The sequence below is a fragment of the Hyperolius riggenbachi genome, chromosome 10 (assembly GCF_040937935.1).
Source record: "Hyperolius riggenbachi isolate aHypRig1 chromosome 10, aHypRig1.pri, whole genome shotgun sequence".
In the NCBI taxonomy this organism is placed as follows: domain Eukaryota; kingdom Metazoa; phylum Chordata; class Amphibia; order Anura; family Hyperoliidae; genus Hyperolius; species Hyperolius riggenbachi.
In genome coordinates, this window is record NC_090655.1 from 30,376,063 (window position 1) to 30,391,218 (window position 15,156).

At 44.8% G+C, this 15,156-nt stretch overlaps 1 protein-coding gene across 1 annotated transcript in view; it reads left to right on the plus strand.

The window, feature by feature from the left end:
- The window catches only part of SFXN4 (sideroflexin 4), a 31,332-nt gene that overhangs the window by 14,240 nt on the left and 1,936 nt on the right, over positions 1-15,156 (plus strand). The window contains exons 6-13 of the mRNA XM_068255499.1: positions 213-238; positions 843-896; positions 970-1,029; positions 1,107-1,175; positions 5,167-5,254; positions 7,628-7,743; positions 11,618-11,691; positions 12,576-12,693. Of these exons, the coding sequence (XP_068111600.1) occupies positions 213-238; positions 843-896; positions 970-1,029; positions 1,107-1,175; positions 5,167-5,254; positions 7,628-7,743; positions 11,618-11,691; positions 12,576-12,693 (605 nt within the window). The remainder of the gene's footprint in view (positions 1-212; positions 239-842; positions 897-969; positions 1,030-1,106; positions 1,176-5,166; positions 5,255-7,627; positions 7,744-11,617; positions 11,692-12,575; positions 12,694-15,156) is intronic.

Consider the following 15,156-nt stretch of genomic DNA (forward strand, 5'->3'; position numbering starts at 1 on the left):
TTAATATATATATATATATTTTTCCCCTGGTTTTTGTCCTCTAAACCTAGATGTGTCTTATCGTCAGGAGCGTCTTCTAGTCCAAAAAAATACAGTACTCTGTACAGTGCTGCGGAAGATGTCAGCACTATATAAATTCTAAAATAATAATAATACTCTGCTCTTTTTAAGTCTGAGCATGTTTTCACTGGAAACAATTCTTGTTCTTTCAGGTTATTTGCTTTCTGGGGCACCACTGGTGAGTACACGCAGGATTCTACAGATGTTCCACACTTAAAGAGGAACTGTCGCGAAAATCTTAAAATTTAAAACACATACAAATAAGAAGTACATTTCTTTCAGAGTAAAATGAGCTATAAATTACTTTTCTCCTATGTTGCTGTCACTTACAGTAAGTAATAGAAATCTGACATTACCGACAGGTTTTGGGCTAGTCCATCTCTCTATAGGGGATTCTCAGCATGGCCTTTAATCTTTATAAAGACACTCCCTGAAAAAATCTTTATGCAAAGATGCCGGCCAGCCTCCCTGCTCACTATTTTGGCAGTTGGATGGAGCAACTGCCATTCACTAAGTGCTTTTGAAAATAAAGAAAACCCTGAGAACCCCCCTATGAGAAGATGAGCTGGTCCAAAATCTGTCAGTAATGTCAGATTTCTATTACCTACTGTAAGTGACAGAAACATAGGAGAAAGGTAATTTGTGGCTCATTTTACTCAGGAAGAAATGCACTTCTTATTTGTATGTGTTTTAAATTTTAAGATTTCCTCGACAGTTTCTCTTTAATGAATGGCTGACTAAGTAGCCCCTGCTTGACCTGTCCATTCTGTCCTCACCTGTAGATGGTCTCAGCACTGTTACCGTACAAAAGCCCAGTGACGGCGTTTATCTCTCAGGTAGTATGATTCAATGATACCTTTCCTGTCTGCACAGATATTTGACATGCGTGTAACATGTGGTGTTCTGTAGTTCTTCTTTCAGACCTACAATGTGGGGTTTACTGCCACGCACAGGAATCGGTCACTGACGGTAGGTGTCAGTTATATTGGGGGGATTCATAGATCAAGACGTGAGCTGTGCTGACTTTTTCTTTCTCTTGCTTATAGGATAGCTCCAACCCGTCCCAGAATCCTCTCTACCTGTCTGCAACTTCTCTGCTCCTGGCCGCTGCTGGTGTAAGTAAGCTGTGAGATAGGACGGTATAGAGATAGTGCTGGGCACAGAAATGGGGGTTGGGATTGCAGAGGAAGGCTGGCAAGTATTATTATTATTATTGTTGTTGATTTATATAGCGCCAGCATCTTCCGTTGTGCTGTACAATAGCATACAAGGTATAACAATACAGAGTATACAATACAACACTTGATACAAGACAAGAGGGTATAACAGCTAATACAGAGAACAAATTAACTACATGTTTTTACAAAAGGTGGGGGGTTTGTACACCCATTACACAGCATTGTGAGACAAAAAGGGAAGAGAGCCCTGGCCAAAAGGCCTTACAGTATTTACATTTAAGGTAAAGGGAAGCTGTGTATGAGATGGTAGAAATGGTGGTTAGTGGGCGGTGCCCTAGGTAGGAGAGTATGCTTGCCTGAAAGGGGGAGTTTTCAGATTGCACCTATAAATAGTAAGTGTGGGCGAGTGGCGGATGTGTTGAGGGAGAGTGTTCCAGAGAAGAGGATGGAGATAAGTCTTGCAAGTGGGAGTGGGAAGAGGTGATCAGGGTAGAAGACAGAAGGATATCGTTAGCAGAGCGGAGATTGCGTGTAGGATGGTATCTGGAGATAAGTTGATTTAGATAGGAAGGAGCTATGTTGTGGAGAGCTTTGTAGGTGAGAGTAAAGCTGGCCATACACTAGGCCGATTCCCTGCCGATCGACAGCAGATTCGATCACTGGGATCGAATCTGCTGTCACATCGTTCCTGCTACGCGCTAAATTTCGATCTATTTCGTCCGATCCCGTCGATTGCTCCGTGCGGAAAATTACCGTTGATCGCCCGCGGGTAGGGAGCGTGTCGCTAGTGGCGTTCAAGTGCCCGACGACCGACGCAATAGAGCCCGCATACATTACTTCCTCCGCCGGCGCGACTGCCCCCGGTCACCACTGCTCCGTCTCCGCTCTGGTCTGGTCTCCGGGTCCGGCATGCTTCACTTCTTCTAGCCCGGCAGGAAGTTTAAACAGTAGAGGGCGCTCTACTGTTTAAACTTCCTGCCGGGCAGGAAGAAGTGAAGCATGCCGGAGACCAGACCAGCGCGGAGACGGAGCAGCGGTGACCGGGTGCAGACGCGCCGGCGGAGCAGGTAATGTGTGCGGGGGGGGGGGGGGGGGGGGGGGGTTGGGGAAGCGGCGGCAGCACCACCACCACAGATTGTGAACGGTTTCAGGCTGAAATCGGTTCACAATCTGTTTGCAGTAAAGGTAGCCATACGATCCCTCTCTGATCAGATTCGATCAGAGAGGGATTTATCTGTTGGTCGAATCTGATGGCAAATCGACCAGTGTATGGCTACCTTAAGGATTTTAAATTGTATCCTTTGTGTAACTGGCAGCCAGTGAAGGGACTGACAGAGGGGGATTGGGCTGGAGAAGCGGGAGGAGAGGTGGATGAGTCGTGCAGCAGAGTTCATAATAGAGTGTAGTGGGGCTAAACGGTTGGCAGGGAGGCTGCAGAGTAATGAAGAGGCCACGAGAGGTGCGGTAAGCATATGCGCACCTCCCCTCACACAGAGCGTCAATTTCAGAATCTTGTAAGGACTAAGGTATCCTTTAACTACCTAAGGACCGCGTCATGCCAATGGGCGTGGCCGCGGCGGCAGCCCCAGGACTGCCTTATGCCTATTGGCGTCAAGTCCTGGGGCCGGCTACTGCAGGAGATCACATGCAGGCTGCGCGTGCATTTCCTGCTTGGGGGGCGGAGCTCCGTCCCGCCTTCAGTCTCCGAGCGGCGATCGTTTTCACTAACTACAGCGCTGTGATCTGCAGCAGCACTGTACTGGTGACAGCTGTGTGACACGGCTGTCCCCCTTGCATACAGGAGAGCGATCGGCTCTCATAGACTGAAGCCTATGACAGCCGATCGCGTCATTGGCTGGCTGGGGGGAGGAAGAGTTTTCAGGGGACAAAAATAAATAAATAGTACATTTTATTTACAAAAAATATATATATTTATACAAAAAAAATAAACACGGGGGGCGATCAGACCCCACCAACAGAAAGCTCTGTTGCTGGGGAGAAAAGGGGGGGAATCACTTGTGTGCTGTGTTGTGAGGCCCTGCAGCTTGGCCTTAAAGCTGCAGTGGCCAATTTAGTGAAAATTGGCCTGGTCTTTAGGGGGGTTTAACACTGCGGTCCTCAAGAGGTTAAAGAGAAACAGTGACCAAGGATTGAACTTCATCCCAATCAGTAGCTGATACCCCCTTCTTATGGGAAATCTTTTCCTTTTCTTAAACGGATCATCAGGGGGCGCTGTATGGCTGATATTGTGGTGAATCCCCTCCCACAGTGTGATCCTGACATCACACTGTGGGAGCCTTGTTGCATTGTAGGAAATAACAGCTGTTTCCAACTGCCAAAACAAGCAGTATCTCCTTCCACTGACATCACCTGCCAGCAGTAAAAATGTCACCATGTGATAAATGTCTGAATGTAAATCGGGGAGAGGAAACATTTTATAATGGGCAAACACTAACTAAATCATTTATACATAATTAAAGGATCAAAAACTCTAAAGGGCGCTGCTCTTATTCCTAACTTTTTTTGAACCAAATGGTATCCTGCAGCCGTTCTCTTAGGATTGGGGATGTTCCCCTAGTCCCCCCCACACACAAGAAGTAATAGTTAAGTAACAAAGAGTGGCGCTGGCTTGGCTCACGCCGTAAAATTTTATTAAATGGCTAAAATGACTTATTATAAAAGCTTATTATAGAGACTTCAAATTCCAATTAAAACAATACTAAAGTTATTGCACATAAATAGCTCTGTGTTATAGTTGTGCTATTCACACATACCATACCATACACACTGGGATCACCTGATTCCCCTTTAAAAAAAGCTCCAGAGTTAAAAACCTTGAGGTGAATTACCTCCTTGTCTAAAAAGTCCCAGATCACAAATCCTACAAGAATCTGATTACTCCAAGCAGGTAAATATCTATTCCACATTACTCCAAGCAGGTAAATATCTATTCCACAATACTGAAGTGTAACAGTAGGTTACTACAGAGGCTGTGTCCTGAGTCCCTCTCACAGACTCTCAAGAGACACTGCCCCAATGTCCACCTTGCTTACTTCTTATAGAATCACTTACAGTATGTAAAGTGCGGATCCTCTCTTCGGGTCCCGGCTGGTGACCATTCTTGTACCGCAATGTATCAGTGTAGCCGGCAGTCTCCTATCTCGTCCTCCGGAGACGCCGTTTCCCGCAAGTCCTGCTCTGCGCGTCAGGATGGAGCGCAGCTTCCGCATTAGCTGCTCATTCGGGCGTGACGTCCCTTCCCTTGGACGTCCCTGTGATGTTACTGTGTTCCACACAGTGCTGCTCTCCCTGTCTGCTTAGTTTGTCATCTTGGATTTGCAGACCATATTACAGTTGACGGATTATAACGGATTACAGCTTGTATACCACAGGGGCGCCCCACAATCAGATCAACATGTTTCAATGGCATTAGCGGCCATCTTCATCAGGATCAGGTTAACTTTTCCATTTCCACCTTTGCTTTTAAGTACTTCCTGAGACTGCGGGATCCACCTCTTAATTCCTCTTATGCTGGATCCACACGGTGCGTTCACGCACTCGATTTCCCGCTCGATTCCCGTCGATTCGTTTATTTCCAACATGTCCGATTTGGATTTCGATGGATCATTAGGTCGATTCGCATGCAAAGTATGCCGAATCGACCTAACGATCCATCGAAATCCAAATCGGACATGTTGGAAATAAACAAATCGACGGGAATCGAGCGGGAAATCGAGTGCGCGAACGCACCGTGTGGATCCAGCATATAAGGGGAACTGTTCTCATTCTTAATCTATGCCATTGAAACATGTTGATCTGATCTACTTGAATATTTAGCTTGTTGATTGTACTGCGACCTCCTTTCTCTTCCTGATTGGAGACCAGTATGGCATATGGTAACAGCGTCCTACTTGTGTCCATCCTGCAGGCCTCGCCAATTTATATGATGAAGAAACTCAAAGTCACCACTAAAACACAAAGCTTTGTTAGTAGACTTGTACCGCCTCCGCTGTTTGGTAAGTACAGATTTGTGGACTGTTTGCACTGTACATATCGCCTTTCACGTGTGGTGAATGCAAGGCGAATCTGTTATCTTCTGTTTTGTGTTAGGCTACTTTCACACTGACACGTTGTGGTTCATTGCGTCAGACAATTGCATAGCTAACACAGTACGATGACCATATTTTCTCAGACCAAAAGACGCTCTTGACCATTAGACGCACCTAGGTTTAGAGGACTAAAACCAGGGGGAAAAAATTTACTAAACCTGGTGCGTCCATGGTACAGGGGCATCTTGTGGATCTTCTCCCCCCAATCATTTTGTCCCCCTAGCATTGTTTCCCCCCCCCCCCATTTCTCTCTCTCTCTCTTACTTCACTTCCGCATTGGTAGGGAGTGTGACTAGGATCTAAATGGTTAATTTTTGTATAATTTGATTTTTTTTCTTCCGACTAAAGTGAATGCTCAATTGATTAAAAATAAATCCTGTAGTGGGTGGGGGAAGGTATACTGTACACTGGTCATTATTCGATTCCAATCTGATCAAATTATGTAATTATCTGAGAGTTATGCTACGTACACACTTGCAGTAACAATCATTTACAAGGAACGATAATTACCAGACGAATGATTGGAATGCAACAATGGGATACAGCAATCATCACACACATATTAACGATTGTTCTCCCAGAAAAGAACGATAAGAGGGGGATGTTGCGTATATATTTTTATAAAAGAAAAGAAATATACACAAACATGAGGTTACAATAGATAAAAATGATAGTTAACTTGAAAACAGAGTTTATTTGAAATTTATAATGTAACAATCGTTACGGCCGCGCTACACAGGAAGTACGGAAGCTGGGCAAAATCCAACGCAGGCGCATTGGCCCTTGTAACGATCGTGCTCGGTCGAGAACTGTACATATTATAGTTTTGTAACGATTGTCATTCAATATGATCCGTCCTGTTGTATTTTTTCATTGTGCCAATATCGTTTGTTCATCGTTGTACTTAAAGAGAATCTGTATTGTTAAAATCGCACAAAAGTAAACATACCAGTGCGTTAGGGGACATCTCCTATTACCCTCTGTCACAATTTCGCCGCTCCTCGCCGCAGTAAAAGTGGTTAAAAACCGTTTTAAAAAGTTTGTTTATAAACAAACAAATGGCCACCAAAACAGGAAGTAGGTTGATGTACAGTATGTCCACACATAGAAAATACATCCATACACAAGCAGGCTGTATACACCCTTCCTTTTGAATCTCAAGAGATCATTTGTGTGTTTCTTTCCCCCTCCAGCTATCTTCCACTGAAGTGTCAGGCTGTTTCTTCCTGCAGAGTGCAGACAGCTCTGCCTGTATGTAATTCCTCAGTATGTGAAAGCCCAGCCAGCTCAGAGGAGGATTTATTCAGCTTGTAAAAGATAAGAGAGAAGAGAGAAGCTGCCCTAATCTAAATAATACACAGGCAGTGTGCAGAGAGGGGCCTGGAGGGGGGAGATGCATCACAGAACCACAACACTGAAGAGCTTGGCAGCCTTCCAGACACAGGCTGACAAGTCTGACAAGAGAGAGATAAGTTGATTTATTACAGAGATGGTGATAGTAGAACGTGCTGCAGTAAGCCAGAACACATTAGAATAGCTTTTGGAACTTGTAGGATGATAAAAAACAGGATGCAATTTTTGTTACGGAGTCTCTTTAATGAACGTTTGGTAAACTTCTATACCCGATTGTCGGCAGCTAGTAATGACCATAGTCGCAAGTGTGTACGTAGCAGATGTGAATTCCACCTCATACTAATCAGAAACAGCTCATAACTGAGGCTGAGCGATCGAACATGCTAAATGTAGATCTGTTGTACACATTGCACTGAGTGTTTGTGCAAATGATTAATCTCATCAGAGGATACAATGCACTTTTGTTTGATGGCCACAGGAAATTGTGGAGAAGAAAAAATCAGCGAACACACTAATATGGAATTCCTGGCTGGTCCATTGGAAGGGTTGATCAATCATTTGATTGCATGGAAATGTGACCTTTGTATTAGGTGATGCTTAACCCTTTAGCAGCCAATTTATTTAGAGGCGTGCAAGTGCTCCAAGCCAATTTTAGCACATTTTTTAATTGTTACATTTCCTTGCTGCTAATTAGTATTGCTGCAATGTGTATTTATAGTCATTTGTCACTAGTTGCAGTGTGAGACAATACTAAGAGGACTTTTGCTTTCCATTTCTGTATTTTCTGCTAGTAGAGCGAGAGATCAATGCATTCCAAATAAATTACAGCACGAGTTCTGCCAACTGAGGCCAACAGCAGTGCACTTATCCTAAACGAGATAACTCTATTGAAGCTGCTAAGGGGTTAATGTGACATGTGTCTTGCAGCATTGTTGGGTGGAATGAACGTCCTCCTAATGAGAATCGCTGAGCGGGAGGAAGGAATTCAGGTGGTGGACGCAGCAGGGAACATTGTTGGAGTATCCCGAAAAGCCGGAAAAAAGGTATTTCCCAACAACTGGAGTTTGACTTCGAGCTATGGTTCATTAGACAGAATGTTCCAGAATTCTCATGTCCTTTTGTTAGCGTTATTGGTTCAGGTCCCAGAGTCTGCACTAACCACTTCGCATCCAGACCTTGTTTTGTACTTATTGACCAGAGCAGTTTTGACAGTTTAGCTATGTCCCTATTTAATCAGAAATAACTTTATCCCTACTTATGACACAGAAATGAAATATATATTGTTTTTTTCAAGACAAACTAGGCTTTCATTGTATGCCGTTTTTCCCTCAAACTATTTTGTTTTCTATGAATTTTAATGGGAAAACAAAGAAAAAAATAGAAAAAACATGTATTTTTCAGTTTTACCAATTCCAGTTTAAAAATAAAAAGTGCTACTGTAGATTAAAAACACACATTTTGTTTGGCAATTCTTACTGCTTATCACAAAACTTAGATTATGTTCCTGTCACAATTAATGGTGAAGATATTTGATTCTGAAATAATGCTACAGAGTGTGTTTTTCACTATGAAATGAGAAAATACAAGTATTTTTCATAGTAAAAATCAATCTCATTAGCTCAGGAAACTTATATTCCCATTCACCAATTAGTGCTGCATCAGATAGTGCCAGAAATGTGCACAGGAGCAAGCCCAATCCTGCACAGCACTGCTTCTGCTACAAGACGTATATCTACTGACCTGTGGCTTAGATGAAGTCCCAGAGGACGTATATCTACTGACCTGTGGACGAAGTGGCTAATCATCAAAGTGCTTTTCTGCAGGGATCAGGGCAGTTTCTAGGCTATAGAGCACCTAGGCGAGGGTGTATAAATTGTGCCCCCTCCCATAAGTGCCTCGCAGTATTGGGTAGCCCCTAATAAAGCTAGCCAGAGGTGGCCCCCAGTATTAGCCAGAGGTAGCCCCCTCCAATCCTGTATAGGCTGCCAGAGGAGGGCCCAGTATTAATTGGCCAGATGCACCCCACCCCCCCCCCCCCCCCCCCTTCACCATAGATAGCCGCAGGAGCCTCCAATATTAGACAAGACAAATAACATTTATATTGCGCTTTTCTCCTGGCGGACTCAAAGCGCCAGAGCTGCAGCCACAAGGACGCGCTCTATAGGCAGTAGCAGTGTTAGGGAGACTTGCCTAAGGTCTCCAACTGAATAGGTGCTGGCTTACTGATTAGAGATGCAGCCCCCCAGTATAAGGGTATAAGTATCCCAAGAGCCCCCCCATATATAGGCAGAGCTCTCCTCGTTTAGGTAGCCAGAGAGCAAGTGGTCACAGGGGGCGCTGTTACCAGAGAGGTGGGACACCGAGGACCAAGAAAAACATGCAGCAGAGGTGAATTAACGTCACCTCTTCCGCTAAACACTCTGCAAGCCCCACCCACCACTAAAAGCAGGCATGCCAGGGATGTTTTATGCTGTATTATTCTGTACAGACAGAGTTCCTCTCACTGCTTCCTGCTGGGATGCAGCTTGTTAACCATTTACCGGCATTCTAACGTATTAAAACGTCATGTTTTAGCCTGTTAACGGCAACGTTTTAATACATTTTTTAACGGCAACGTTTTAATGTTTTAATACATCACGCGTTCCCGCCGCTGCTCCGCACGTGTGTGCGCCGCTCCCGCCGCCGTTTCCGTCGGGATTCCATGTTGAGCGATTGGCAGAGTGGTCCTCTACCCAATCACAATGCCTGGAATGAATGGACGTGACCGCGATTCATAAAACAGTAAGCCGTCACATTGTATTTAAATGTAGAAAAAAAAAGTGAACACTTTCTATAACGGAAAGTGTTCACGAGCGCCATCTTGTGGCCAAAAAGTAAAATGACACATACAGACACCTACATACTTAAAGGGGAACTGAAGAGAGAGGTATATGGAGGCTGTCATGTTTATTTCCTTTTAGACAATACCAGTTGCCTGGCAGCCCTGCTGATCCTCTGCCTCTAATACTATTAGCCATAGCCCCTGAACAAGAATGCAGCAGATCAGGTGTTTCAGTGGTTCAGACTTATAAGTCTGATCTGACAAGACTAGCTCCATGCTTGTTTCTGGTTTTAATCAGATACTACTGCAGAGAAATAGACCAGCAGGGCTGCCAGGCAACTGGTATTGATTAAAAGGAAATAAACATGGCAGCCTCCATATACCTCTCTCTTCAGTTCCCCTTTAAAGTGAATGTTTACCAATTAAAAAATAAAAAAGTCAGATACTCACCTAAGGAGAGGGAAGGCTCAGTCCTAATGAACCTTCCCTCTCCTCTCCCGGTGCCCGGTCCCGCGCAGGATCCCCCGTAGCAGTATTCGACCAGTTCGGTCAAATACTGCCACTTCCGCAGCCGAAGGGAGCTTTCGAAAGCCTTCGGGAGCACTCGGGCTCCCGAAGACGGGTCGCTCCATACTACGCATGCGCGAGCGCCCTCTCTGACGCACTCGCGCGTGCGTAGTATGGAGCGGCCCGTCTTCGGAAGCCCGAATGCTCCCGAAGACCTCCGAAGTCCCTGCGGCGGCGGACGCGAACGGGGGAGCCAGCGCAGCACCGAGGGCACCGGGAGAGGAGAGGGAAGGCTCATTAGGACTGAGCCTTCCCTCTCCTTAGGTGAGTATCTGCCTTTTTTATTTTTTAATTGGTAACCACTGGCTTTAACCAATACTAATAAAATTAATAACTTGCATTACCAAAGCTGCCCCCCCCCCCCCAATAAAAAAAAAACACTTATAAAAAGTACATAGGGGCTTGTAATTATGGACCGGACAAATGAAAAACAAAACAGAAAAATAACACCTATATTTCAAAATAATATATTGTTATGTCCCTATACATTGTGATAGGGACATAATTTAAAGGGACTCCGAGCTCATCTAAAAAATAAAAGTTGTACTCACCCGGGGCTTTTTCCAGCCCAGTGCTGGTCGGGAGGTCCCATGACGGCGTCCTGGCTCCTCTCCTACTCCCCGCTCCGGAATGGCTGACCGGCCGCAGCCCGGGCGACACTCGGCCGAGTGTCGGGCTGCTCCTTCCGCGTATGACGCGGCTGACGTCACACGCCGGCCGGCGTGAAAGTACTGCGCATGTGCGATTAAAGCGCCGGCCGCCGTGATGACGCGAGGCAGCCAGCGTGTGATGTCAGCCGCGTCATACACGGAAGGAGCAGCCCGGCCGAGTGTCGCCCGGGCTGCGGCCGGTCAGCCATTCCGGAGCGGGGAGTAGGAGAGGAGCCAGGACGCCCCAGGTGAGTACAACTTTTATTTTTTTAGATGTTTGGAGTCCCTTCAAACGGTTTCATAATCGTGACAACTGGGCAAATAAAATGCGTCTTTTATCCACAGGAGAAGGTTTAATTTTAAAACTATAGAGGCTGAAAACTGAGAAATAATGAATTTTTTTCCATTATTTTCTTATTTTTCTCATTAAAACATATTTAGAATGAAATAATTCTTAGCAAAATGTACTACCCACAGAAAGCCTAATTGGTGGCGAAAAAAACGAGGTATAGATCATTTTCTTGTAAGTAGTAATAAAGTTATTAGGGAATAAAAGGGAGTAGCACTAAACTGGTTGAAATTCCTCCAATGGAGAAGATTTTGATATGCATGTACATCTACATGATATGCAGGTAAATTTAGAGAGGAGTTGTCTGACCTGCTGTTTCACCAGCTATGCAAGCTGCAGTTTGTTGTCAGAGAGCATTACAGCAAAGTGCAGGATCCAGTTGAAAGTATTACATTCAATTATAGGCCAGTGGATTTCAGGCTAGCTTTATTGAAAGCTGTACAGTCTTTTTTTCTAAAAAGGGATAGACCTGAATTGAGAAATGTTTATGTTCACCCAGATGGCCGTTTTTAATTGTGAATTTCTTTCAGGCAGTGAATGAGACGGCTCTGTCAAGGTCTGCTTTGTTTGGCGTCACAGCGCTTGTGCCCTTATTGGTGAGAAGGTGAGATCCCTGCATTTACCCAGCATGCTTAGCTCTAATGGAGTCTAAACTAAAGGTGGGAAATATTGTTCACTGGGTTGTGTCCATAGCACAGCTGACTGCCACTTACTGTCTGCATGTTGCTCTATGACAGTGATGGCTAACCTTGGCACTCCAGCTGTGGTGGAACTACAAGTCCCATGGGGCATTGTAAATACTCTGACAGCTCTAAGCATAACTCGGGGAGGCAGATGCATGATGGGATTTGTAGTATTGTCACAGCTGGAGTGCCAAGGTTAGCCATCACTGCTCTATGGGCTCAATTCACTAAAACCTGTTCAGTAAAAAAAAAATATTAGGTTGATATTTTCTGCAAATATACGCAGTTTGAAAATGGACCAATCAATTTAAACCCAGGTGTAAATTGATTGGTCCATTTTTTAGCTGGAAAAATTAGCATATACATTTGCATCAACTTAGAAATCATTTGCATATCACTGATCATCCCTAATCTGCACCAACAGAGGGAGTAGTAGGACTAGGTGACGACTCCGATTGGCTGCCTCCTTTGCCTGTAACATTTTATTGATAGTTAGTAAATGACAGCTTTAGCCTAGATAAATCCGGCACATCTCACTCGGTTATACTGCATGCTCTAATCTTTGTAAATTGACATTTCCTGAGGTGTTTAGCGCACAAAGTCGGCCATTTACCTCACTGATCAGTAATTTCAGCTTGCCCTGCGGTAACAGCCTTAGTGAATGGACATTTGATAAAGTTTGGTAAAATCAGCTGCGTTCTGAATTACCCAATGCGGTAATGCTTAGGGAATCGAGCCGTATGTGATGTCTGAGCAGAGGGACACCATTCCAGCCTGCTAATCTGTATCGGTCATCACCCTACAGGTCTCCCATTATGTTGGAGAATCCAGGCGTCTTCGTTGTCATGAAAAGCTTGATTGCTGCTCTGACCTATGGGATAATGATTCAAGCATCATTCGGCTTGTTCCCGCAGCACGGCAAGGTATGTACTTATTGGGCAGCACGGGGCGTAGTGGTTAGAGCTCTCGCCTTGCAGCGCTGGTCCCCCAGTTGGTATACCAGCCAGGGCACTATCTGCAAGGAGTTTGTATGCTCTCCCTGTGTCTGTGTGGGTTTCCTCCGTGCACTCCAGTTCCCTCCCACACCCCAAAAACATATAATTTAATTGGCTTCCCTCTAAATTGGCCTTATGCTACATACACTCTTGAAAGATTCATGAAAGATCACAAACCAATGTTACCCCCTTCCATGTAGTATGAGAGCCATACTCTGCACAGTCTATTCTATGGAGCTGAACTCCCCATCAGACAGAAATCTTTGCAAAATGCTGCACACGTGCAAAAGATCAGTTCCTGCAAAATAGATTCATAGTCTATATCTGCAGATCTCATACACACCTTGTTTAACAGACATTCATCTGCAGATCAGATCCACCAGGATGGATTTTCAGATGATTGTCTGATCTGCAGATGAATGTCTGTTAAACAAGGTGTGTATGAGATTTGCAGATATCATAGACTACGAATGCATTTTGCAGGAACTGATCTTTTGCATGTGTGCAGCATCTTGCTAAGATTTCTATCTGATGGGGAGTTCAGCTCCATAGAATAGACTGTGTAGAGTATGGCTCTCATACTACATGGAAGGGGGTAAAATTGGTCTGTGATCTTTCAAGTGTGTATTTAGCATTAGACTATGATACATACACAATACATACATAGACATATGACTATGGTAGGGATTAGATTGTGATCTCCTCTGAGGGACAATTAAGTGACAAGACAATATACTCTATAGCGCTACAGACAATGGTGCTATATTACTAACTAATTATAATACTGACCCACCCCCTTTCTTGTACCCAATCTTATACGAAGAATTCGGTTTACCGGGGCATTCCCCCCCTGCTATCAAGGAACTGGGACTCGAGTCTCTAAAATGAGGGTTGTCGGGTCAAAAATCGAGTGACTGACCTCAGGAGCTGGGAGAAGAAGAGAGAAACAGAAAATACCAGGAGCATTAGATAGTGTAGTATATCCAAGTGATGAATTCATGTGTGAAATAGTGATGGTCGAGTTGATGCAAATTTATTTGCAGAATTATGCAGCTTGAAAATGAAAACCAATTGAATTTTACCAAAGTGGATTGAATTGGTTCATTTTCAAGCTGCATAAATTTGCATACAAAATTGCATACATTTGCATCAACTCGAAGTTATTTGCCTCTACTTGACCATCACTAGTGTGAAATATTACTTACAGACCTGGCTTGCTATTAGGCCACCACAGTTCCTGGTGATTAATATTTAGGCCAGAGTTTCCCAACTCATGTGCCGCGACACATTCATGTGTTGCAGCAGCCTCCGGTATGTGTCACCGCCCACTCTGTCTCCCTCACACGCTGCTCTGATCTGCCTTCGCTCCGTGTAGAGTTAGAGCAGGGCTACAAGAAAATGGCCGTTGATGTCCACAAATGCGGACATCTGTGGCCATTTTGTTGTAGCCCTGCTCTAACTACTACAGTAAACACAGAGTGGAGGCAGAGCACATAAGAGGAGGGAGACAAAGCGGGCCCTGAAGGAGATGTCAGCGCTGGAATCCACGGAGCTGGCGAGTGATCCGCGGCCGCCTGCACACTCTACTACGTGCACCTACACCTGACCTTCCATACTGGGTGCATCTACACCTGACTTTATATACTGGGGCCTCCTTCACCTGACTTTCTAAACTGAGTGCACCTACTCTTGACTTCCTATGCTGGGGGCTCCTACACATGACTTTCTATACTGGGGGCTCATACACATGACTTTCTATACTGGGGGCACATAAGCCTGGCTACCTATACTGATGGCACCTACACCTGGCTTTCTATACTGGGGCACCTGTGCTTGGCCACCTATACCGATTTCACTTACATATCTATACTGAGGGCACTTATTCCTGGCTACCTATAATGAGGGTACCTACACCTTTACTGGTGGCACCTATACTTTGGCTAACTAAACTACTTATACTGAGCCTGAAGGCGTTTAAGTGTATTTCCATCCATTTCATGGTTATTGTTTTCTATTTTACATGTGTGATGTGTCACAGAGATCTAAGCATTTGGCGTGATGTGTCATGACTTCAAAAAGGTTGGGAATTACTCATTTAGGCGCTTCCAGTCCATGCGTGTAGCTGCATAAAAAGCTGTCCATTCAAAACCCGTGGCAAGTCCCTCCACCCGCGTCTCACCCCCCACCGACATCTATGTCACTTTCGACGGTACAATCATCTGCCCAACCACACAAGCCCACTGCCTGGTTGTCACTCTAGACTTGGCCCTCTCATACACCCCCACAGCTAAACCATTGCTAGGGCCTGCAATCTCCATTTACGCAACATCACCAAGATTCACCCTTCCTAACTACGGACACTGCCAAACTCCTTGTCCATACCCTTATCTC